This window comes from Sphaerodactylus townsendi, linkage group LG03 (genome assembly GCF_021028975.2).
Source record: "Sphaerodactylus townsendi isolate TG3544 linkage group LG03, MPM_Stown_v2.3, whole genome shotgun sequence".
NCBI classification, from domain to species: Eukaryota; Metazoa; Chordata; class Lepidosauria; order Squamata; family Sphaerodactylidae; genus Sphaerodactylus; species Sphaerodactylus townsendi.
Genome location: NC_059427.1, coordinates 5,070,782 through 5,095,104, shown reverse-complemented (window position 1 = coordinate 5,095,104; position 24,323 = coordinate 5,070,782). Strand labels below are relative to the sequence as shown.

General features: G+C 44.0%; 4 protein-coding genes across 19 annotated transcripts in view; 1 reads left to right on the top strand and 3 right to left on the bottom strand.

The window, feature by feature from the left end:
- LOC125428881 (zinc finger protein 493-like) overlaps window positions 1–7,083 on the bottom strand; it is a 41,954-nt gene extending 34,871 nt beyond the window's left edge. The window contains exons 1-4 of the mRNA XM_048489588.1: window positions 7,069–7,083; window positions 6,116–6,214; window positions 4,856–4,981; window positions 1,002–2,504 (exon numbers count right to left, since the gene is read on the bottom strand). Of these exons, the coding sequence (XP_048345545.1) occupies window positions 1,002–2,504; window positions 4,856–4,981; window positions 6,116–6,152 (1,666 nt within the window). The 5' untranslated portion in view covers window positions 6,153–6,214; window positions 7,069–7,083. The remainder of the gene's footprint in view (window positions 1–1,001; window positions 2,505–4,855; window positions 4,982–6,115; window positions 6,215–7,068) is intronic.
- Window positions 1–24,323, top strand: part of LOC125428587 (zinc finger protein 883-like) — a 1,608,225-nt gene that overhangs the window by 503,905 nt on the left and 1,079,997 nt on the right. The gene's annotated exons all lie outside the window — the stretch shown is intronic.
- The window catches only part of LOC125428534 (zinc finger protein 345-like), a 770,962-nt gene that overhangs the window by 380,965 nt on the left and 365,674 nt on the right, over window positions 1–24,323 (bottom strand). The gene's annotated exons all lie outside the window — the stretch shown is intronic.
- LOC125428671 (zinc finger protein 883-like) lies at window positions 15,490–22,186 on the bottom strand. Of its 2 annotated transcripts, none has more exons than XM_048489171.1 (3): window positions 22,080–22,186; window positions 20,663–20,782; window positions 15,490–17,448 (listed from the first exon to the last, which is right to left on the bottom strand). In XM_048489171.1, exons 2-3 carry the CDS (start codon window positions 20,772–20,774, stop codon window positions 15,695–15,697), a joined length of 1,866 nt encoding a protein of 621 aa, XP_048345128.1. In that variant the 5' UTR covers window positions 20,775–20,782; window positions 22,080–22,186; the 3' UTR covers window positions 15,490–15,694. The 2 variants fall into 2 exon arrangements, with proteins under 2 accessions (XP_048345128.1, XP_048345129.1); XM_048489172.1 differs by having other exon boundaries at window positions 20,693–20,782.

The following is a 24,323-nucleotide window of genomic DNA, read 5'->3' as shown; positions in this document are numbered from 1 at the left end:
ACAGTAGCAGATTAACAGCCATGGGGCTGTTAGATGCTAAGTCCTTACAGGAACCAGACTAAAGTAAGCCAGCTGCAAGAGGTTATTACACTAGGGAATGGAAGGCTGGCTATAAAAGAGAGGTTGTGGCTGAGCTATCTTGTGGCAGCAACAGTGTATTTTAGTTTGCAGGTCACTGTCTCTGTTCCTAGCCTTGTGTATTTTTTAAACAACTGCACTTGCTGAATCACTGTGTCTGGATTGTCTGTTGGTTCTTGAGGACCGGTCTACGACACATTCAGACACACAGAGTGCAGGAATTATGGACAAATTTGCCCAGATATGAAAACGACTTCCATTTATTCCATTATTTATTTGCTCCTAATTAGCCAACTCTGACCGTTGTGGGGACTGACAAAAGAAAATATTAAAACAATTTTAAGAGCCTGAATTCACCCCAGACATGTACTGTATAAATGGTTAGGAAGCAAACAGAAATTATCTGTGGAACACAGTCAACCAAGGAACAGCATAGGAAGACTGCCACTATAAATAATTCAGAAAATTACACAATTTCTACATTCTGCAACTAGATCAACCCTTAATCATATTTTAAAAATACTGGCCCCATTTTTTTTCTGGTCAAGTAAAAATAGTGGAAGCTGACTGTAGAACAGCCGGAGGAAGAACTGGTGCACACTAACAAAGTTAAAGGGTTCCCTGTGTTAAAGGAGTGTAAGTATGTACATAATGGAGAAAAATAGTTTTCCCATGTGAATTCTGTGATAGAAAGTATGATATCTACTCCGAGGCCCCTTCCACACATGCAAATAATGCCCTTTCAATCCACTTCCAATGCACTTTGAAACTGGATTTTATTGTGTGGAATAGCAAAATCCACTTTCAAACAATTGTGAAAGTGGGTTGAATGTGAATTATTCTGCATGTGCAGAAGGGACCTGAGTGAAGCACTTTCCACATCTGAGGAATTCAGATAGTTTCTCCCCTATGAAAATTCCTTTTATGTCTCATCAAACCTGCATTATGACTGAAAGCCTTTCCACATTTCAAACATCTATATGCTTTTTTTCCTGAGTGGATTTCTTGATGTATGATAAGATATGTGCTCTGTGTGAAGCTTTTCCCACACTCCAGGCATTTAAATTCCTTCTCCTCTCTGTGGATTTTTTGATGAGATGCAAGGTTTGTGTTCTGACTAAATCTCTTTCCACATTCCAAACACTGATATGGTTTCTCTCCTGTGTGGATTCTTTGATGGAATATAAGTTTTGCATTGCGATTGAAACTCTTTCCACACTCAGTACATTTAAATGGTTTTTCTTGTGTGTGAATTTTCTCATGTGTCAGCAGATGTGACCTCTGTGTGAAGCTCTTTTCACATTCTAGGCATTTATACGGCTTCTCGCCTGTGTGTACTCTTTGATGTAAAGTAAGTGTTGTGCTATGATTGAAACTCTTTCCACAGTCCAGGCATTTAAATGGCTTCTCCCCTGTGTGGGTTCTTTGATGTGCTTTAAGGTTTGAGTTCTGGGTGAAACTTTTTCCACAGTCTGAGCAAATATAAGGTTTTTCCCCTGTGTGAATCCGCCGATGGGCAGTAAGGTGTGTGCTTTGACGGAAGCTTTTTCCACATTCAAGGCATATATATGCTTTTTCCCCTGTGGGGGTACTTTGATGGTTCTGACTCAATCTCCTTTCTTCAAAAACTTCATAATGTTCCTCTCCTCTGTGAGTTCTTTCATGTGCCACAAGAGTTCTTTTCTGACAGAAACTCTTCCCACACTTGAGGCATTTAAATGGTTTTTCCCTCATGTGACTTTTTTTATGGCTAATAAGTTGTGCACCCTGATTGAAGCTCTTTCCACACTCTAGGCATTTAAATGGCTTCTCTCCCGTATGCTGTCTTTGATGTGACGTAAGCGTTGAGCTGTGATTGAAGCTTTTTCCACACTCCAGGCATGTGAATGGTTTCTCCCCTGTGTGGATTCTTTGGTGGGTTGTAAGGTTTGACTTGTGGCAGAAACTTTTGCCACAATCTGAGCAAGAATATGGTTTCTCCCCTGTGTGGATTCTTTGATGAGAAATAAGGTATGCGCTTTGGCTGTAACCTTTCCCACATTGCACACATTTATATGGTTTCTCTCCTGTGTGGGTTCGCTCATGGGAAGTAAGAGTTGAGCTTTGGCTGAATCTCCTTCCACACTGTGAGCAGACATAGGGTTTTGCTCCTGTGTGAGTATTCCAATGTACTTTCAGGCTTGACGTAGTAGCAAAGCTTTTCCCACAAGCGGGACATTCATTCTTGCTCTTTCTGTTGCATATTGGTTGAAGACGTAGAACTTCAGAGAAGTCATCCTGATATTTGTTCCTGCCTTTATCTGTTTGGCTTTCCTCCTGATCTTTCTTTCCATCCAGATTTCCACAGTTTTCCTTGAAGTCTGGAGACATTTCACTTTTCTCCTTCAATGGATGGGCTTCCTTTTCATTTTCTCCCTCCCACACATCTGTTGAATCAGAGAAACCAGACATGAGTACAAAGTGGGGAGGGGATATAAGTTATGAAAACAAATCTAATAAATATCTTTTGTTGAATAGCTAGATTCGAGTCCAGTAGCACTTTAGAGACAAACAAGATTTTGGGAGTATGAGTTTTCAAGAATCAGGGCTCCCTTTGTCAAGTCTCGAAAGTGCTCCTGGATTAAAACCTAGCTGTTCTACAGAAGAAAATGGCTACCCTCTGAAACACTTGTGTGGAATTCCAGGTTACAAAAGAACGCCATTCCATTCCATTTAAATTAATTACCTGCCCTGTACCATAGTCTCAGGGAGGGTTACAATAAAAACATACAACATTAAAATCATGATAATAAAAACACAATAAAACTCCATTCTAAAAACCAAGATGCTATCTAAAATTTCCTGCATCTGTACACCCACAAAAAGCTCTATCTCAATACTCTTTAACAGACTGTACAGGGAAACCAATCCTACCACAAAGGGGACTATACTGATGAAGAAGAAGAAGAAGAAGAAGAGTTTGGATTTATATCCCCCCTTTCTCTCCTGCAGGAGACTCAAAGGGGCTTACAATCTCCTTGCCCTTCCCCCCTCACAACAAACCCCCTGTGAGGTAGGTGGGGCTGAGAGAGCTCCGAGAAGCTGTGACTAGCCCAAGGTCACCCAGCTGGCGTGATGCCCTGATATGGACCATTGATCAAATAGACAATGCAATTGGGGGGGGGGGGGGCAGCTGTTGGCTGGCAACCTTTCCCTTTACTGGAAACCAGACAAGCTGTCAAAAATTGAAACAGACTGGCTACCAATCTTGATCCTCTTTGATCTGAGATTGCAAATGCCTGAGCAGACCAGGTGCTCAGGAGCAGCAGCAGCAGCAGCAGCAGGCCACTGCTTTCAACGCCTGCATGTGAGCTCCCAAAGGCACCTGGTGGGCCACTGCGAGTAGCAGAGAGCTGGACTAGATGGACTCTGGTCTGATCCAGCAGACTCTTATGTCCTTATAGACAAAGTGGTCTGTTTCTTATTAGTCACAGGGAGGAACATTTTCACTGTGTGTAAAAAACCAACTAAGTCTTAAATGAAATGTCTGAACAACTATACAAAACAATATCGTTTAGTTCTCCATCCCATCACTTGGGGGGGAAAAAACCCTTTGGAAAGTGAGCTATTCCAGTCCTCTACCAGTGCATTGAGAGAGCTGCTAGTAGGCTTCGGATCCCTCAGAGCATTCTAGAAATAAGTTGTTCCCTGAGTCTCTGCAGTAGAGGAACATGCAAATGTGTGACCTCTCCAGCCATGTCCCACCACATGGAAAGAAAGTGAGGGGCTGTGGCTCTGCAGTAGAATATCTGCTTGGCATGCAGAAGGGCCCAGGTTCCATCCCCAGCATCTCCACTTGACAGACAGAAAACCTTTATTGGCATATAAAACATACCCAATAATTACTAATGAACTACTGACAAAATTAAGGGTAAGCCATGATCACAAATTACAGACAGAATAAATAAACAACAGCTTATCTCCCAGTCTTATCTTGGCACAACTTTATAGCATCTTGCAAAAACTTTGCTACTTTCTCACTTATTTCAAGATTGGAATTGTTCCAGAGAAGGAGCAACTTTGCAGAATCAAAAAAACTAAAATAGGGCTCAGATACATTGTTCGAATTTCCAGATAAAAGGAACAATAGAGAGAGCATGCTGGATAGCAGCCCCGCCTTGCAAGGGCGATGCCTATCTGAATATGATACATTTTGATATCTTCCATAGAGAATTGCAGATGACACAGCATTAAATCTGGCCCAAGAAAAAGCTCTATGTTGGTTCAGAATTTGGAGATGGTAAAGATACGCGGCAGTATGGCTTGCATTAAATGGAATCCCCAGTCTCAGAGCATCTCCACTTAAAATGACCTGACAACTGGTGATGTCAAAGACCTCCGTCTGAAAGGCTGAAGAGTCAGTGATAGATAATACTGCTCTTGATGCATTCGGTATAAGGCAGATCCACCTGTTCATGGGTGTTCAATGGCCAACCCAGCCTGGCAGGGAACGCCTGCTTAGATGTTCCTGGCTCCTCCAACATTACCTGCTTTGCTGTCCTGAGAGACGGGGCTTGCGTGGTACCATCACATAGACTCTGAGTCTTTGCAAGAGAGCATGAATGGCTGCCAAGCTAAATCAAGAGGACACAAGAGCAAGACTGGTACTGGCACAGCAGAGAACTTTGACCAGAATTTTCTGTTGAGCAAAACCTATATGGTGCTTTAATAAACAAGAGAAAGCAAAGAATTCATCATCTTGAGCATCTACCAACCAAAACAATAAAAGGAGCCTCACCTGAAGAAGCCCCACTCACAAAACTCTCCAGCCTGACTTCCCAGTGTAGAACCTTTTGGTCTGGATCCATCAGAGCCCACTCTGCTTTGGTGAAATATACGGCCACCTCCTCAAACACACCAGACCCTGGAAGAGGATATAGCATGGATAATATAAGGAAAGGGGAGAGGAAGGGAAAGGGGTTTGTAAGCCACCTTGAGTCTCCTTACAGGATAGAAAAGAGAGGTATAAATGCAAATTCTTCTTCTTTTCTTCAGATATTTTAAAATGTTGCTTTGGAAGCAGGTGCCACCACAGCACAATGACCTTCACTGGGTTACTGAAGGCAAGCAGCAGCAGCCGTTTTGTGAGTGGTTCTGCCTCCCATAGCAGCTATTTTGTGACTGTGCCAACCTTCTTTGGTGAGAATTCTAAAGGTATTTATAGATTCAGAAAGGTTGGGAACCCCTGCTATAAGTAAAACAAATACCTTTGAAATGTGTGCATATTTTTCAAGATGGTTGCTTCTGGAAAACATGAGGCCCCTTCTGCACATACAGAATAATGCACTTTCAATCCACTTTCATTGCACTTTGCAGCTGTGCGGAATAGCAAAATCCACTTGCAAACAACAGTGAAAATGGATTGAAAGTGCATTATTCTGCATGTGCGGAAGGGGCCTGGGTCTGTCTTGCATATAACCCTTAGAACATTCAGCCACCTCCCCAACCACCACTTTTGCCACCCCACCACCACTTCTGCCACTCCCTGTTGCTTCTGCCATCCCCCTCTGTTGCCTCTGCAGTGGGTAGATGGGAGAAGTGGTGAGGGGTGGCAAAAGTAGTGGGGGTGGCAGAAGTATCAGCGCAGCAGGGGGAGTGGGAGATGTGTTGGGGCTGGGAGAGGGAGAGAAGCGAAGGTTGCTGGCAGGCCCAGTGTGGAGGGAGTTCTGCTGGGCTGGATAGATGTTTGGGGCCTGGGAGAGAGTGGGGGTGTGGGAATGGGATAGCTGCTGACTGGCCTGATGAGGAGGGTGCTGTCTTGGTGGGCTGGGTTATTTGGGGGCTGGAAGGGGAGGAAGGGAAGGCCACTGGTGGGCCGGTGGAAGGTGCTCTCCTGGTGGGTTGGGTAGGTGTTTGGAGCCTGGGAGAGGGAAGGCTGGTGGTCCTGAAACCCAGCTTGCTGTTTGGGGCAGGGGGATGGTAGATTTGGGGCATGCAGGGGGATGGAGATGTCACAGTGGGATGGAATGTCACCCACCAATCAGCACGCAGGACTCACTTGCATCCTGGGTGCCCATTGGCTGGAGGTTCGTCATCGAACATTCCACCCCTTAGGGAATTATGTATAAGGATATTCAAAACCAGGCCACAAGGAGTCCTACAAAAAAAAATTAGCTGTCATTTGAATGCTAACAGTGACGTGTATTTGCATAATTCCCAGCTGAGAAATTTCTGGATATTTGTGGTCCTCAGCCAGGGATAACGCCAAAGCCCACCCCCTAGAGCCGTGGTGGTGAACCTTTGGCACTCCAGATGTTATGGACTACAATTCCCATCAGCCCCTTCCAGCATGGCCAATTGGCCATGCTGGAAGGGGCTGATGGGAATTGTAGTCCATAACATCTGGAGTGCCAAAGGTTCGCCACCACTGCCCTAGAGCAGCCATTTTCCAGGGCATTTTGTTGCTGCAGCCTGGGGATCAGGGGCCATGCCAAGAGATCTCCAAGTCCCAGCTTTTATGTTGTAACCCACCCTGAGTCCTACAGGTATAGGGTAGGATAGAAATGTACTTAAATAAAACAAATAAATATAGGGCCGAAATATTTAGTGGATTACTATAGCCCAACACAGATAAAGGAATAGATATCCCCCTCCCCACACATATTTTCTAACCCCCCCCCCCAATTTCAGCTGCCAGTTTAAAGCCATGCCCCCCCCCCACCCCCCGGGCCTCTAAAGGTGCCATTACTGTATTATGGGAAGGGAAATTGCTTTTGGAAACTTTGCACGGAGAGGATGAAAGGCTCTCCTTGCAGGCATCTCTAGGGGGGAGGGGACAAGACCCGGAGCGTCTCATCGGCTCCTCCCCCACCCTCAAGAGTTGGGGGTGGGTGGGGAAGAGCCCCCTCTGTCCTGCAAGGATGCATTCGAGGGGAATTCTTGCATTGGATCTGAATGCACATCAGTTCCCCCTCCCCACCATAGCTCCTTTTCTCCATCCATGCAACTCACCGGCTCCCTCCCAACCAAGGAAACAAAAGCCGAGTTTGTCCTGGGAAAGGGAGGGGCAGGAAACAGTTTCTAGGGGCAAGCTTCCCTCCCCCCCCTTTTTTTTTTCCACCCCCCTCCATGCCTGTCTAGCATTTCGGGCTCAGTCACTTTACCATTTTAACCCTTGCAAATCATCTCCTCTCCTACCTTTACTCCAACCCTCCGCTACTGTTAGCAGGTAGCCCCACATACATTCTGCCCCACATACTCTTGAGATGCAATTCCCTACCACGCTGGGGGTATAGGGTGGAGCAGGCGAGCTAGTGGCTGGGAGAGAATGAAAGCAGCCACTAGCACCAACAGCCCGAAACCCAGAGGTCCTGTGCAGCTTTTACTTCTTTATTTACTATGTTTGTAGCCCCACTTTTCTCCTCAATGGAGTCCCAAAATGGCTTGCAGCAGTCTCCCCCATTTTATGCTCACAACAACCCTGTGAGGTTGCTAGGCTGACTGGCCTAAGGTCAGCCAGCAACTTCCAGTGGGAATAGGGAGAAGGAAACCTGGATCTACTGGATCATGGATCTCCGGCCGCAACACCTTTTCCAGTGCCTGTCAAGGGTTTGTAGGAACTGGGTTGGGCCAGGTAGGGCTTTTGCCCTTCTGATTGCCTACTGGAGATTTGATTGGCTGTGCAGAGCGTTTTAAATGTTGCTTTGGCAGCTGCTGCCACCACAATACAAGCATCTAAGCTGTGTTCCTGAATTTAAGCCATGGGCTAGTCACCACCCTTTGCACAATCATTTCAGAAGTCTGAATGGTGAAATATCCGCTGATCATGCAATGGATTTGAGGCCAAGTTAGGGTTGCCAACTTCCAGGTGGGCATGCAATTTTCTAGAATGACCATTCGTCTCCATACTGCAGAGCTCAATTCCCTTCGAGCAAATATCAGCTGGTTGAGAGCCAGTGTGATGTAGTGGTTAAGAGTGATGGACTCTAATCTGGAGAATCAGGTTTGAATCCCCACTCCTAAACGCGAGTGGCAGACTTTCATCCGGTGAACTGGATTTGTTTCCCCACTCCTGCACATGAAGCCTGCTGGGTGACCTTGGCCTAGTGACAGTTCTCTCCAAACTCTCAGCCCCACCTACCTCATAAGGTGTCTGTTTGTGGAGAGAGGAAGGGAAGGAGTTTGTAAACTGCTTTGAGACTCCTTGCAGGAGAGAAAGGCAGGGTATAAATCTAAACTGTTCTTCTACCTCACAAGGTGTCGCTGTGGGGGAGGAAAGGAAAGGGAGAGGAAGGGAAGGAGTTTGTAAGCCGCTTTGAGACTTCTTATGGGGGAGACTCCTTACAGTGGAGAAAGGTGGAATATAACTCTGAACTCTTCTTCACAGAGAGGAAACTCTGGTATTATATCCTCTGAGATCCCTCTCTTCTCAAAACCCCTCACTCTCCAAATCTCTGGGAATTTCCAACCTTCATGGAAATAAATATGCTCTCGGTGGCTTTGTGGATATGCTCAAGACCCTATTGCCTTTCTCTACTGCCAAACAACTGTAGTTAACTCTTTGCACAGTAATTTCAGAAGTCTGGACATAGCCTCTTATGCAATGGAGTTGGGAGCTTGGCTGCTGCTGCTTCCTACCCCCCATTTGAACTGTGGCTAGTGGAGGCACTCCAGCACAGCAGAAGGGAAAGGTTGCAAAAATGTTGGAAGTGTTTTTCCTCACATTGTCTTCTGATTCATTCTTCTCAATCACAGGCAGTAGTAATTCTCCACCCTGCTCACTGGTATGGAGCCAGTTATGTAATTATATTTTACCTGCAATTTTATGCAGGAAGAAAATCTTCAAAACTAACAAGTAATCAGCAGAAATTTTAAGGAGGCAGGATATATACATATATATTTGAAAAGCCAGACTCCAGACATGTAATTACTATAGAATCCAAAGGCTGCATGACTTTTTGTGTTCTATGTTTCCTCCCGTCTTTTCTAAAGCTGGACTGAGATTGTGGGAAGAGCTTAATGTTTTCTCCGTTCTGTAAAATGAATAGCCTCAGAAAGCAAGTCCCCATTAATGAAGGTTAACACCCTCTCAGTGGAGGCCAGTAGCATAGAGTGGTAAGCTGCAGTATTGGAGTCCAAGCTCTGCTCACAACCTGAGTTCGAGCCTGACAGAAGTCTGTTTCAGGTATCTGGCACAAGGCTGACTCAGCCTTCCATCTTCCTGAGGTCAGTAAAATGAGTACCCAGCTTGTGGGGATAAAGTATAGATGACTGGAGAAGGCATAAAACCCCCACAAACATAGTCTGTCTAGAAAAATGTTTTAATGTGACATTACCTGATGGGAAGGGCAGCCTCAGGATACACCTCCATTTTGTAGTCAGGGATTTTAAGAGTGCTATAGGCAGCCCAATTTTGGTTAGGATCATCACAGCACAGCAGGAGGCAAGATTCCTGCCTTTCCCTTGCACTTTTTTTCTGAACACAAATGGTACTGGAGGGCATTCTGTGCTAACTTGTCTCCTCCAGGGCCATTGAGTCAGAGAAAAACTGCAGATGAGAGGTTAGAGACCTTCCCCACTGTGCTTTTAAAAGGTGCTCTCTGTGACTCTATAAAATGGAGGTGTGTCCTCAGGGCAAACCTGGGGACAGCATCTTGTGCAGTTTGGCTCTGCATGCAGGGATGAATTTTCCTTTTCTTTTTTTTTAAAGAATGGGAAATATTGAGTCATGCATTTCATAAAATCGTAGGCCAAGCCTTTATCGGCGCAATTATGACGCTGGAAGCGGTAAAAGAACTCGCTATAGCGAGCTGCTTCGCGACGCTGCGAAGGGCAGCGCATTCGCCGCGAAATTTAAACCGCCAAGACGCCAGATCAGAAAACGCTTTAAACCACTCTTTTTCCCCCTGTGACGCATCGACGCCGCACTCGTGCGAACAGCCGCAAGGGAGCCGTCTTCAAAATGGCGACTGCCAGACGGCCAAGCTGGGTCACCTTTTCCCCCCACACACACACACGTTTGTCCCTGGTGCTTTCCCTGCATGGCCAAGCACCTTTCCCAGACCCATGCACTGGGACTGACAGTAGCTGGGAGGGGAGGCACTGACAGATGGGGGACGGGCAGGACATCAGGGCAGTCACGTTGTCCATCGCACTGCTGCGTGGGCATGACGTCAGGCCTGCGGCCGCCAGAGGGCGCAACGTCGCGAGACGCCGCTTCCGCAGCGCTTCAGTGCGAACCGTCACATTTCTGCGGGGCTGCGGACGCCCGCAGCTCCGCCTGTCTGTGTGAACGCTTTTTTTGGGATGCGTCGCAATTTGCGACGTCATCGCGTCGCTGCTTTTGGCCGTGCGGAAACGGCCATAGAGTTGAAAGAGACCACAAGGGCCATCAAGTCCAACACCCTGCTGTGCAGGAACTACACAATCAAAACACTCCTGACATATATTCATCCAGCCTCTCTTTAAAAACCTCCAAAGATATTTGGAATTTATTTTTATATATGAAGGTAGTGTTTATCAACCTTGATCAAAGTTAGCCCTGTACCCTGCTCAGCATCTGAGTTGAGATCAGGGTATCTTGGACAATTCAGGTCAAGGCCAGGAGGTGGTGGTGGTGGAGGAGGAGGAGGAGGAGAGGAGGAGTAGTTTGGCTTTATATCCCACCTTTCTCTCCTGTAAGGAGACTCAAGGTGGCTTACAAGCTCCTTTCCCTTCCTCTCTCCACAACAGACACCTTGTGAGGTAGGTGGGGCTGAGAGAGTCCTGAGAGAACTGTGACTAGCCCAAGGTCACCCAGCAGGAATGTAGAAATGCATCTGGTTCAACAGATAAGCCCCTGCCATCCAGGTGGAGGAGTGGGGAATCAAACCCGGTTCTCCAGATTAGAATCCACCTGCTCTTAATCACTACACCACGCTGGCTCTGAAGTAATTCTGAAAAGTAAATAAAATAATTGACTGGTCTTGGAGTGTCTACAGCAGCACCCAACCATGTGTTTCTTGGCACTTACTTGTTGAAAAGAGCCTCTAATGGAGCAGGGAAAATGGTGCTTGTAAACAACCAGTTGTTAAAGTATTTGAATCCCACCACCAGAAACGGTTGTTAAATTATTTGAATCCCACTACTGGCAGCATCCCATCTGCATGTCCTCAGCTTAGAATCCCAGAATCATAGAGTTGGAAGAGACCCCAAAGGCCATCAAGTTCAACCCTCTAAAATGCAAAAACACATAGATCTTCTCCCTGTAGCACCTCCCTCTTGATTACCACCAAACAGCATCTTATGAAGAGCCAGTCCTAGCTTTCCTCTGTCTCCTTGGAGTTCAAGGCACTTTAGCTCTGTCTGCTGCAGGAAATTACTTGGCTAGGGACCTTCTACATTTTGACACTAGCCAAGTCTTTCCCATCATGGCACCCAGTTTGTGGTTTGGCCACAGCTTTCTTTCAGAGTTCCAGAAGCCCTTCTTTATTTTAAGTAATGTCTTTTATTTCACATTTGGATACATCTAACAGGTTGAAAATAAATTTTACCTTAAGGCTGAGATTATTTTGAATTCTCAATTAAAGTACTATATTGAAACTAGCAAATTTAGAGACAAAGGAAGGGGATAGGAAAAAGTACAAAACAAAATGTCAGAACCAGAAGGGATACGCAGGTTAAGTGGAACATGATTCTGCATTTCTAATTTTTTGTGTGACAGGTTGGTTACCGTTGTTATAAAAAGACTTATGTGTAACTGGCTGTTGTAGGTTTTCCAGGCTGTGAGGGCACAATCTGGTAGTTTTTGCTCCTAACATTTTGCTGGCATCTTCAGAGGCATGTCACGGTATCCCAGAAAACCCCAAAACAGCCAACCGATTCTGGCCATGAAAGCCTTTGACAATACTTCTGTGTAAGCTAGCCCAAGGCCTCAGACAAGGTCCATACATAGTAACCTACAATAGTATATCTCTCATTAAGATAGTATGGGCAGCTGTCTACTGGTGGATATATATCTATATCTATATGCATATCCATATGTATCCATGCTTGTAATGTCAATAAAGCTCAGTTAATCCATTTTAACCTATTTTAAGATTCTAAAGACTTGGAATACAGTCCTAAGACCTATTTATCTGCAAACTGATCTGTAATGAGGCAGTCTATAGCACCTGCCAACAGTCAAATCTGGCAAAAAATACTGCTGTTGTCCTAAAATGCAATACACAAGAAAAAACCCCAATGTTCAGTCATCTTCTAAGGCCCAAGAAACATACCCAGTGTCTCTGACTAGCCAAAATAGGCTCAATTCAGAGGGGCTCACATACTCCCTCCTACCCTTAGGCAGCAGATTTCTGTTTCCCCCCACAGATCTGTAATTTGCCCTTCCGTCTCAAGAGTGGTTGATTCCTGAATTGGAATCCTGGCTGACAGGGAAAGCAAAATCTATCGTATGCTTGTCAGACATAGAGTAGAAGAAATTCATTAGCACACAAAGCAGCAGAACTCTGCGGCTCATTCCCGCTGCAGTAAATTATTGTTAAGATTGGAAGGGATGCTGGAGATAATTTTCTACACAGTGCAGTTCTCCCATTCGGGCACTGAGGAGACCTGTACTGCTGAGCTTCAGTGAGGTTGTGGTATTGTTAATGAGTCAGGCTACTCCCATAACTCTTATGGGCAGTTATAAGGCCTGTAGCACCCCTCTACAACGATGGGTGCAGTCCCACATAGCAACATAAGAAAGGATGGAGTTTGGACAGATACTTGACAGCTAAGCAAAAATAAGCTATACTGTATAAATAAGGCAACAAAACAATGATTCAAATGTGATATGTGTAAAAAGTGCTAAACATATTGAATATAAATGTGCACATGTGTCTGCACAAACCCAGAAACTAAAGGAGTAGGAGGAGTAGTAGGAGTAGTAGTATTAGTTTGGATTTATATCCTCCCTTTCTCTCCTATAGGAGACTCAAAGGGGCTTACAATCTCCTTGACCTTCCCCCCTCACAACAAACACCCTGTGAGGTGGGTGGGGCTGAGAGAGCTCCAAAAAGCTGTGACTAGCCCAAGGTCACCCAGCTGGTGTGTGGGGGAGTGCACAGGCTAATCTGAATTCCCCAGATAAGCCTCCACAACTCAAGCGGCAGAGCTGGGAATCAAACCCAGTTCCTCCAGATAAGAGTGCACCTGCTCTTAGCCACTACGCCACTGCTGCAGAGTAACATCAGACTCAAGAATCTCCACAATTCACCATAGCCATACAAATATTTTGTGCCAATCTGGACACAATCTGCAGTCACATGTGCATGTTTATATTAAAATATGTTTAGCACTTTTTGTACTTGTCACATTTGTAATCATTGTTTTGTAGCTCGGGTATAACTTGCTTTTGCTTGTATTGGTTTCTCCATTGTACACTATACTCCATTTTCCTGGGTATGTTTTCTATTAGGGTAAATAGTAACCCCAGCCTCCCTGCCCACATCTTTAATGATATACATTGCTATATATCATATGAATCTCCTATTATACCCTAACAATCTTATCAATATTGATGACAGGCCATCAGTACACACGAGATTATCCAATGGGGCAAATTGTACCTCTCTGCAGCCATTTTCTTTTAGGAAAATGGTGCCGTGGGAAGAGTCCTGAACTGAATCAGACCCACATGAAACTGCGAAGCATGGAACTCCCACGGAATGCCTGATACAAAGTCCATGCGGAGTTCCTAACATGTGAATTCCCTCAAAGTTTGGGATCACCCTCAGTGGTAAAGGACACGGAGCAAAATTATTTATGTAAGTGGCATCAAGTTGCAAGTGACTTATGGCAAGGGGATTTCAAAGCAAGTAAGACTTGGGCACAGGGAGAGCGGGTTGCAGGAGGGATACAGGAATTCGATCTCTCTCCTGCCCAATTTGCACACCTCCGTGCAGGCAGCGACTGGAGCCCATGGAGGCAATGCGGGCTGCTGTCACACCCTCGCACGGAGGCGTGGCTTTGTTCAGAATACTGAATACAGAATCCCATGCTGCATAGTCACAAGGGAGGACAGACATGGCCTCCACAGCCATGCTGATGTCTCGCGCTGCCACCAAACGTCCCTGCAACCCCACATGGCTACGCAGGTGGGGACATTAAAAACTAGAAAGCACAGCTGAGAAAAGCTCTTTCCAGGACAGATGTTTACTTGCGAGTGGCTGCCAAACACATTAAAATGAAATAGTGAATAGCGCAGTTCTCAAATAACCCGCTTTGGGGAGGGGGGGGAATGAAGGGCAGCCTCGTTTTAGGGGTGGGAGCCATGCAAAGTTGCCCCTTGGAACTGGTTTTTTTACCGGTATTATCCTAGGTTAATTGGCCCTGCAGAAAGGGCCTTAGAGTTGGTTTGCTATCGCCTTCTTTGGCAGAGACTTGTTAGTTTAGCTTTGACATGATTGGGCTATACCCTGCTGCTTTCCACCATAACAGCATCCAGCAGATGAACCTGTTCAGGTCTTTCCTATGCCTACACAGACTGCCAATCATAACGATGAGCTCCAGAAACTGAAAATATTATATTTGCTTCATGAGAGCTGACAATACATAGAAGAAACAGGCATATTAATGTTGGTATGTTTTAACTTTGCACAACTGCTTTCAGCTCTTCTAAAATATAACTTTGTCTCCAGCAATCACTGTAGCTTAAATTTCAATATTCAACTAACCACACAACCCATCAGACATGGTGCAAAAGAAAATGAATACTTTCCTTCCACTCTTTCCCTTGCAATCTCTATGAGTGTCAGGAGGCAAAAGAAATATAAGGTCTTAGAAGGAGAAAGAAGGAATGAATTTAATTGCTATGAACTCAAAGAACAAGTTGGTTGAGTCTAATAGTGTTCAGCCAAGTGTCCAACTTGAATTCTTGATCTTTTAACTACATTATTGAACATATCACCAAAAGTGGCTAAATTGTGTTCAGCTGGTAAGGAAATGAAAGTATTGTCTGGAGATCCAGATTTCTTAATTGTTCAAATACTGAATATATCTAAAAGGAACAAGTGAAATGCAGAAAAGCGGAAAATATTCTGAGTGAGCAAACCTCTCTGCTTGATGATATTCTTACAGGTTTGGACTCTATGATACAAAGCTAGGATCCTATCCATATCAGTGTTCTTTCCATACTCAAGCATTTCTAGGTATTGTCTCTGACATTCTTGCATTTTAGAATGGATTTATCATGCATAAGAACATAAGAAAGAGCCTGCTGGATCAGACCAGAGTCCATCTAGTCCAGCACTCTATTTCAGTGGCCCACCAGATGCCTTTGGAAGCTCACATGCAGGATGTGAAAGCAATGGCCTTCTGCTGCTGCTGCTCCCAAGCACCTGGTCTGCTAAGGCATTTGAAATCTCTGACAAAGGAGGATCAAGATTGGTAGCCATAGATCGAGTTCTCCTCCATAAATCTGTCCAAGCCCCTTTTAAAGCTATCCAGCTTAGTGGCCATCACCACCTCCTGTGGCAGCATATTCCAAACACCAATCATGCATTGTGTGAAGAAATGTTTCCTTTTATTAGTACGTTCCTTTAGATGATCTGTCCGAGTGAATGCTCTATTTGTGCATTATTCATGGAAAAGAGATTTCCCCTTACTCTGAGCATTTCTATTGTTTTTGCCTGGTGTGAATAAGTGTATGTCTCATAAGGTTTGAGTGCTGGCTAAAGCCATATCCACATTCCTGGCATTTAAATGGTTTCTCCCCTGTGTGGATTAGTTGATGTCTAAGAAGGTTTGAGTTGTGACTGAAGCAACTTCGGCACTCCAAGCACTGATATGGTTTCTTTTTGGTTTGAGTTTTTGGATTGCTTTGTGTCTGACTGAAACCTTTTTTACATTCCCCTGCCTGCATATTTTTGTGTCTCTTAAGAGTTATGCTATGACTGAAGCTTTTCCCACAATCCAGGCATTTAAATGGTTTCACATCTGTATGGATTCTTTGATGGTTAATAAGTCTTTTGCTCAAAGTAAAGCTCCTTCCACATTCCAAGCATTTGTATGGTTTCTCCCCTGTGTGCAGTATTTGATGTATTATAAGGTTTGCATTCCGTGTGAACTTCTTTCCACATTCTGAACAGTCATATAGTTTTTCCCCAGTGTGGCTTCTTTGATGGGCAGTAAGGCTTGAATTCTGAATAAAACTCCTTCCACACTCCAAGCATTTATATGGTTTCTCACCTGTGTGTGTTCTTTGATGTATTATGAGGTTTGCACTCTGCATGAAACTTTTTCCACATTCTGAACAAATATATGGTTTTTCTCCTGAGTGAGTTCTTTTATGTACAATGAGGGTTGTACTTCGCATGAAGCTTTTTCCACACTCCAAACACCTATATGGCTTTTCGCCTGTGTGAATTCTTTGATGAATAATGAGTGTTGTACTCAGCCTAAAGCTTTTCCCACATTCCAAACATTTGTACCGTTTTTCACCTGTATGGGTTCTTTGATGACCAGTGAGAGTTGTACTCCGCCTAAAGCCTTTTCCAGACTCAAGAAATTGAAACGATTGCTCCCTCATATGAATTCTTTGATGTCTAAGAAGACGTGTACTTTCATTAAAGGTCTTTCCACACTCCAGACATTTAAATGGTTTTATTCCTGTGTGAATTCTTTGATGAAGAGTCAGGCTTGACTTCACAATAAAGCTTTTTCCACATTCCAAACATTTATAAGGTCTTTCTCCTGTATGAATTCTTTGATGCAAAATGAGGGTTGTGCTCTGTATGAACTTTTTTCCACATTCAAAGCATTTATACCTTTTCTCTCCTGTATGTGTTCCATGATGGATGTTAAGACTTGACTTCTGACTAAAACTCTTTCCGCATTCCAAACATTTATATGGTTTTTCTCCTGTGTGGATTCTTTGATGAAGAGTAAGGCTTTTCTTCAGGCTAAAGCTCTTTCCACATTCCATGCACTGATATGGTTTTTCTCCTGTGTGGATTCTTTGATGCAAAATGAGGTTGGTACTCAGCATAAAGTTCTTTCCACAATCCAAACATTTATATCGTTTCTCTCCTGTGTGAGTTCTTTCATGTACAGTAAGAGTTGAAGGATGACTAAATCTCTTTCCACACTGCAGGCAGTCATATGGTTTCTCCCCTGTATGTGTTTTCCAATGTACTTTAAGGGTTGATATACTAGCAAAGTTTTTCTCACAGAAAGAGCATTGAATCCTTCCCTTCCCTTTGCATATTGTTGTTTGGTAATCACTGTTCTGATAAGCAATGGGTTTATTGCTTCTTTTATCCGTAATGTTTTTTTTCTGATTTCGAATATTTTGTTTCATGTCCAGTTTCTTATCACTTTCCTCCATTAACTGATGTGCTACATTTTCTTCTGCTATGTCCCACATATCTCCTGTTGAAATAAAGAAAATCTTAACATCAGTGCAAAGAGGAAAAAGAACATCAGATCATGAAATGAAAAAATGAATCTATTTGGGAGAAATATCCCTTCTAAAATTTGGCAGGGCAATGTTCCTGCCTTAAAGGAAACAAACAAACAAACAAATAAATAAATAAATAAATAAATAAATAAATGTCATCTATAAATCAATTACCTGAGATAATTTACCATTTAGAAATTATTTCTCTGTTGACAAGAGGAAAGCAATCAGAGTTATTGCAATCTGTAACTGAAAACTAGCCATTTTTGTGCCTTCTTCAGGAGCTAAATATCCCAGAGACTGTATTCTATCGTAATCAAGTTCTTCATCAGTTCTGCCAACCTTCCTAATCTGACCACTTGTATTTTCTCATTTTGTCAGGAGTTATATTCTGCCCTCAGCTTATTGGTGCTATAGCTAAGGTTTTATGCTCTTGACTTATGAAGTCCTACCCCCCATTACCTGAGATGTGACTATCTGCCTCAGAGAATCAATAATGAAGCAAAGGTTGGATAATAAAGAGAGAAGTCAAATTCTTGCTAGAATATGAAGATGAGTTTTTCCTGTGTATTATGCTGCTAAACTACTGGCAAATCTTATGTTAGTACATTGAACTGGGCTTATTTCAGAATGCTGCTTAGTGCCAAGGAAAATGGGGGCAAATAGCCTTTGGGGAACTTTGTGTGTGTATATGTGTCAAGTGTTGTCAAGTCACGGCTGAAATGTTGACCTCCTAGGGTATTTAAGGCAAGACATGTTTTGAGGTGATTTGTCATTGCCTGCCTCTGCATGGGCTGAGAGAGTTCTGAGAGAACTGTGACTGGTCGAAAGTCATCCAGAAGGCTTCACTGGAGGAGTGGGGAATTGAACCTGATTATCCCGATTAGAATCTGCTGCTCTTAACTACTACACCACTCTGGCTATCTTTGTGCTGCCTCAAAATGTTTTCTGTTTAGGTTTCAGTTCAGCGCCATGTTCATCTTGAAGATGTCGGGGTGCAATAATTTCCTATCTGAAACTAGGCAGAATATGCATAGCCCCCATCTCCTATTAGCTCCCATTGAAAACAATGCGGGATGGGGCACCCACTTTGGGAGTCCATAACTTTGGACCTCCTGAACCAAACCTCACCAAACCTGGGTGATATCATCACGAGAGTCTCCCGAAAACTCCCTGAAATTTTGGCGCTGCTAGCCTAAAAACTGCGCCCCCTGCAGGCCAAAAACGAAAAAACACTAAAATACAAAAAAACCCACAAACGGACCTGCATTTCTTGCACACCCCCCACAAGGGGGCACCCAGGAACAGTTGACTCCCCATGTCTTCATTTCAGGAGGAGGAGAGGGATCCCACCCTGAGTATTGCGGGTCCCCACTTGTATATTGAACCTCATATATTCAAGTCTGAAGATATTTGAATTTAGAGTCTATAAGCAGGAATGGACAAGATGGGTGTTTTGACAAATGTTAAGAAAAGCTTCAAGTTTGCATAAAAATCTGAAATCTTTTGCATAAAAATCTTTTACATCTTCACCAAGTGCGGCAGCTGGCTCCATACCTCTCCCAATCTGATCTAGCCATTGTGATCCATGCAACAGTCACCTCCAGGCTAATTACTGTAATTCGCTCTACACTGGCCTGCCCCTAGCTCTGATCTGGAAACTGAAGGTGGTACAAAATGTGGCCATGAGGCTCCTTATTGGGGCATCAGTGAGGGAGCACATCACCCACATCGTCCGCGAACTGCACTGTCTACTGGTGAAATTCCGGATCAGGTTCAAGGTTTTGGTTTTGACCTTTAAGGCCGTGAGCAGCAGGTGACATGCATGCCTCTGAAACCACATTACCCCATATTTCCCGTGAGAAATTTGAGGACAGCAGATGCAAACCCCCTGATGGTCCCTGGCCCTTCTACTGTTTTTCGGCCCTGGCCCCTACCTGGTAGAATGCTCTGCCACCTAACATCAGGAACCTATAGGATTTGATACAATTCCGCAGGGTCTGTAAGGCAGAGTTGTTCCGCCAGACCTAATCCTGGTTTTAAGCTTTAAGTTTTAAGTAGATTTTAATTTCAGCTGTATTTTAATTAGTTTGGACTTGATTTTAATGATCAGCCGCATTTTTAATTGTTCACTAAATTGAGTTTTACTATGTGATATTTTATTATTGCAAGCTGCCCTGAGCCCTTTTAGGGAGGGAGGCATATAAATGGAAAACAAACAAACAAATACTATAAGGAGCACCTGCTGCTTTAAGGAACAGATATCCTCAGTGATTGTTGCTGGGCAATCACAATAGTTTTGCCAGTGTTCCAGGTTTCTGTCAGGAAAAATCTTGGGGAGGGGTAAGACACTTTCTGGGACTGTTTTGGTTTTCAAAAGAAGACTCATTGGGGTCAGACCCAGCAGCAACCGTGGGGCAACGTGCTCCCCCCCCACCCAACATTCATGAGTTGCCCAGGCCCAGGTGCTTGCTACTGTTCAACAGTAGTCACCCCACAAAAGCCAGTGTGTATAGTGTGGTTAGAATTTTGAACTAGGAACTGAGAAACCCAGGTTTGAACCCCTACTCTGCTGTGGGAGCCTGCAGGGCGAGTTTGAGCCTGTCACACACATTCAGCCTAACCTACCTCACAGGGTTGTTGTGATGATAAAATGGAGGAGAGAATAATCTAAGTTGCTTTGGATTGCCACTATGGAGAAAGGAAATACGTGGTTGATGGCAACAAAGGTTTGCCATCTTGATCATGGCCTTCCTCCCCCTTCTTGATCATGGTACTGACATTTTGGACATTTGCACGCTCATTGCCTTTAACCAGCAATTGAAAGCTATTTTGTTTAATTTGGTGTTTCCTCACTGTTATCAATCTTCCTCCATATTTCTGCATTGATCCATGCTTATCTGTTTATTTTTTATTTACTTGCTACGAATATTTAATATATAAAATATGCATTTATATTTTAAACACTTTTTAATGTTTGAAATGTTTTAGTGTTGTATTTTTTTCACACAATGGGCTTTATTGTTAGTAAACAGTTAAACTCTTTCACCCTTCTGAGAACATTGCTTAGAAACATGTATATCCTGTATTTATAAATTTCCTCATAATTAAAATGCGTGTTGCCCATCCTCTTTTTTCTTCTTTACTACTCTAATATCATCCTTCCATCTAGAAAAAAAACCTCACTTTCATCATCCATATTTTGGAAGAAAATACCCTTGGACAATCCTCCTGGAGAATCTTCAGGCATTCTTTTTGACCCCGGGCCTTCCTGTTGAGAGTTCGCCTCTGTCATCATCTTTTTACCTATAGCAGACAGAAAAAAACTGTAAGAACCCAAAACCACACTCCCAATTTCCTCACAGCAGATGTCTCCTTCCATCCACCCCTTAACTGAACTGGTTGCAAACAAATTATCTGTATCCCCTCACAAAGAAGAGATGAACTGGAAGTGTCTTTGGGGAAGGCAAATATGCTTTGCAGACTCTGATGCCTTAGCTACAGGATCTGTATATCAAGGTGCATGGGAGAAAAATGAACAGCAGCCTCTCTGTTACTGCAACCCTTTTGTAAGAATGGGATGATGACCCAGAAAGGGGTGGAGTCTGAAAAGAAGCAGAAGGCTGCAGAACTCATGAGGTTGGAGGAAGCGAGGCTACCAGGCTGGGACCTTGATTGATTTTATTAAGCCCTTAACACCTTGTTTAAGGTAACTGCAATGTTGTTAGGAACTAGTGGGAAGGGAGTTGTTTATATATATTTTTTGCTATATTGTAAATGTTAGAATTCATTGTTTCAGGGTTTTTGTGTATGTAAATGGTGAGAGTTTTCTGGGAACCTTCATCATCTTGAATCCCGTTCACCAAGCCTCTGAAGTCTTCAAAAGCCAACCACCAGCAAAGAAGAATTGGACTTGGCAATATCAGTAGACTGTAAATATAAGGACTTGAAAATGCAAACTTAGCGGGACTGTAAAGTGTTAATGTTAAATGTTTAAAAAGTGTTATTTGTTAAGAGAAGTAAACTGTTTTGTTTTAAATTTAGTTCTTTGCAACTCCTTCCAAGTACTGCCCCACAGAACCCACAGAAAGAGGTTACATTACCCCTGAGGCACAATTCATAGCAAGACATTGCTTGGCTTGAACTATTTGGGTCAACCGAAAAAACACAGCATGGAGAGCAAGCTTTGGGAGAACTCAGGAACTCTTCATTCAATTGCATGTTACAATAATACCAGGTGATGCTCTTTTGGGCTATGAGGATGTCGCTTTGTTCTGGCTGGGAAGCATCGACAGCCACTAACTCAGTACCCTCCCCTCCTGCCAGATGCAAATACTTTCTCCCTTTCCCCCACCCCTGCACAACCCAACTCCAATTTCCTTCTTTCAGCCACAGTGCGCGCCTCTTGGAGCCATTTTCAGGGAAGGAATAAAGGGAAGTCAGGGAAGGAAGGGTGCTTATCTTCTCTGTTCTGCAGCCCTAGTTCTGCAGCCTTTTCTCATTTCATTTCCCTCTACCTTGGGCTTTGCATACACCCATAGACCCTCCCCCTTATTCCCCCAGATCACCCCATTTTTCATCCAAAGCCCCCTTTCAGACCTACCAGCTCCCTTCTAGCCCCTGGAGCATCACCTTGGGAGAAAACAGAGGGTAGCCTGCTTTGGGCAGGAAGGGGATCATAATAAATGACTTAAGGCTGCTATTTCTTCCCTCCCCCCCCCATGCCAGTCTAGGACTGCAGCTCAGTCTCCTTAACCCTTAACAGGCATTGCATTTCAGGCATCTGGCTGATGACAACTGATGCTGGGATGAATTTTGCTAGTCTTCCCTCTTAATTTTTCCTGCACCGGACAAATACTTTAGAGAACATCTCATGAAAAGGCATTTGAATTTATTGAGACATTCATACCCCACTTTTCCCCCCATAGGGTTGCCAGGTCACCACTGGCCATCAGAGGGGAACAGGGTGACTAGATCCAGATTGGGAAACTCCTGGATATTTTGGGATGATGCCTGGGGAAGACAGGGATCTCAGTGAGATACGATGTCAAGGGGTCCAAATTCCAAAGCATCCATTGGCTGTAGGGCATCTGATCTCTGTAATTTGGAGATAAGATGTAATTCTGGGGGGTCCATAGGTCTGCATTGGCATTGCTGTTTTCTTCCCCGAGGGCCTCAGAGTCCTCCCCAGTTTTATTGCAGAGATCTCAGTGGCTGTGATACCATCAATCATTATAGCCTTCTGGGGCAGTTAATAAAGATTACCATAATAAATAGAAGCTGGCTGTTGTGAGTTTTGCAGGCTATGTGGCTGTGGTCTGGCAGTTTTTGCTACTGGGAGCTACTAGAGTCTAGACTATGGGTACACAGCTAGAAATCCAGCCGTGAAAGCTTTTGACAATAAATGAAAATGCTGCGTATGTTGATCTTCATTTGTATGAACTGCAGAATATTAAGATTTGTGATAATATACAATCTTAGACAATTTTGTCTCTTCAGGGCAGCCAAACAAAATAAAACAATTTCTTTGACCAAAGGTGTGTACATAATGGAATGTGAAATCTCCCCCAACCACTTTGCATTCTCTGAAAAACAATTGATTATTTCCAGGTTTAGTCTTAGGAGGTTGTAAAGCAACTTTCCCCCCTGATCTAGATGGCCCAGGATGGCCCAGACTAGTCTGATCTTGTCAGATCTCAGAAGTTAAGCAAGGTCAGCCATGGTTAGCAGAGGCATATCTAGGCAAACTGGAGCCCTGGGCAAAACCTGAGTTTGATGGCCGCCCTCCCCCACCGTGACCAAACAATGATTTTTTCCACCAGGTCGTTTCAAAGTCACCATCACATTATAGAACATGCCCCAACTCACAAATCTGAACACAGCAATGGGCCATGCCACACAGCAGAAATAATTTTTGGGAAACATTTTCAAAATGCTTTCAAAATGTTTTATTACTGCTATGAAAACATTTTATGGTGTTGTATCCAGTCCCCCCAATCGGGGGAAACAGCATCACTTTCAATGTTATTTAAACTGGGGAGTCCAGATTCTCCCTTTAAGGTGGATTTAAACAAGTGATGCTGGAATCCACCCCCAAACAACATCATTTCCAATGAGGTTTAAAACAACAAAAACAACAACAACAACAACAACAACAACAACAACAAACAACCACCTTTATTAGGCATTGAGAGAATAAAAGAAAGAAAGAAAACAAGCATTGGCAGGAAAGGAGTGGATTTAAAAAGAGAATCTGGGGAAATTTAGGGGGTGCCTGTTGTCAGGGGTGCAATTATTAAGATAGCAGCACCAAAATTTCAGAGTATCTTCGTGAGACCCTACTGATGATACCACCCAGGTTTGGTGAGGTTTGGTTTAGGGAGTCCAAAGTTATGGACCCTCAAAGATGTAGCCACCATCTCCTATTAGCTCCCATTGGAAACAATGGGGGATGGGGGCACTCCCTTTGGGAGTCCATAACTTTGGACTCCCTAAACCAAACCTCGCCAAACCCGGGTCATATCATCAGGAGAGTCTCCCCAAAAATCTCTGAAGTTTTGGTGCTGCTAGCCTAAAATCCGCGCCCCCTTCAGGCCAAAAACGGAAACAACACTGAACATACAAAATCCCCCACAAAGGAACCTGCAATTTTGGCGCCCCAGCACAAGGTGGCACCCTGGGCAGCTGCCCACTTTGCCCAATGGGAGGAACGCCTCTGCCCACATCAATTCTTTCTTCTTCTTCCTTCCCACTCCAGTTGCCCTCACTCCAATTTCTTCCTCCTTTCCGCCTGCAGGAGCCACAATTTTACTGCAAAGCTAAAGAAAAAATGGAAGCAGGGGAGGGG

Bases quoted from the DNA above. Each gene is read 5' to 3' on its own strand.
- LOC125428671 (XM_048489171.1), bottom strand. From the start codon at position 20,774: ATGATGACAGAGGCGAACTCTCAACAGGAAGGCCCGGGGTCAAAAAGA. The intron at 17,449-20,662 runs GTGAGGTTTTTT...TTATTTCAACAG, and splicing joins CCAAAATATGGATGATGAAA to GAGATATGTGGGACATAGCA.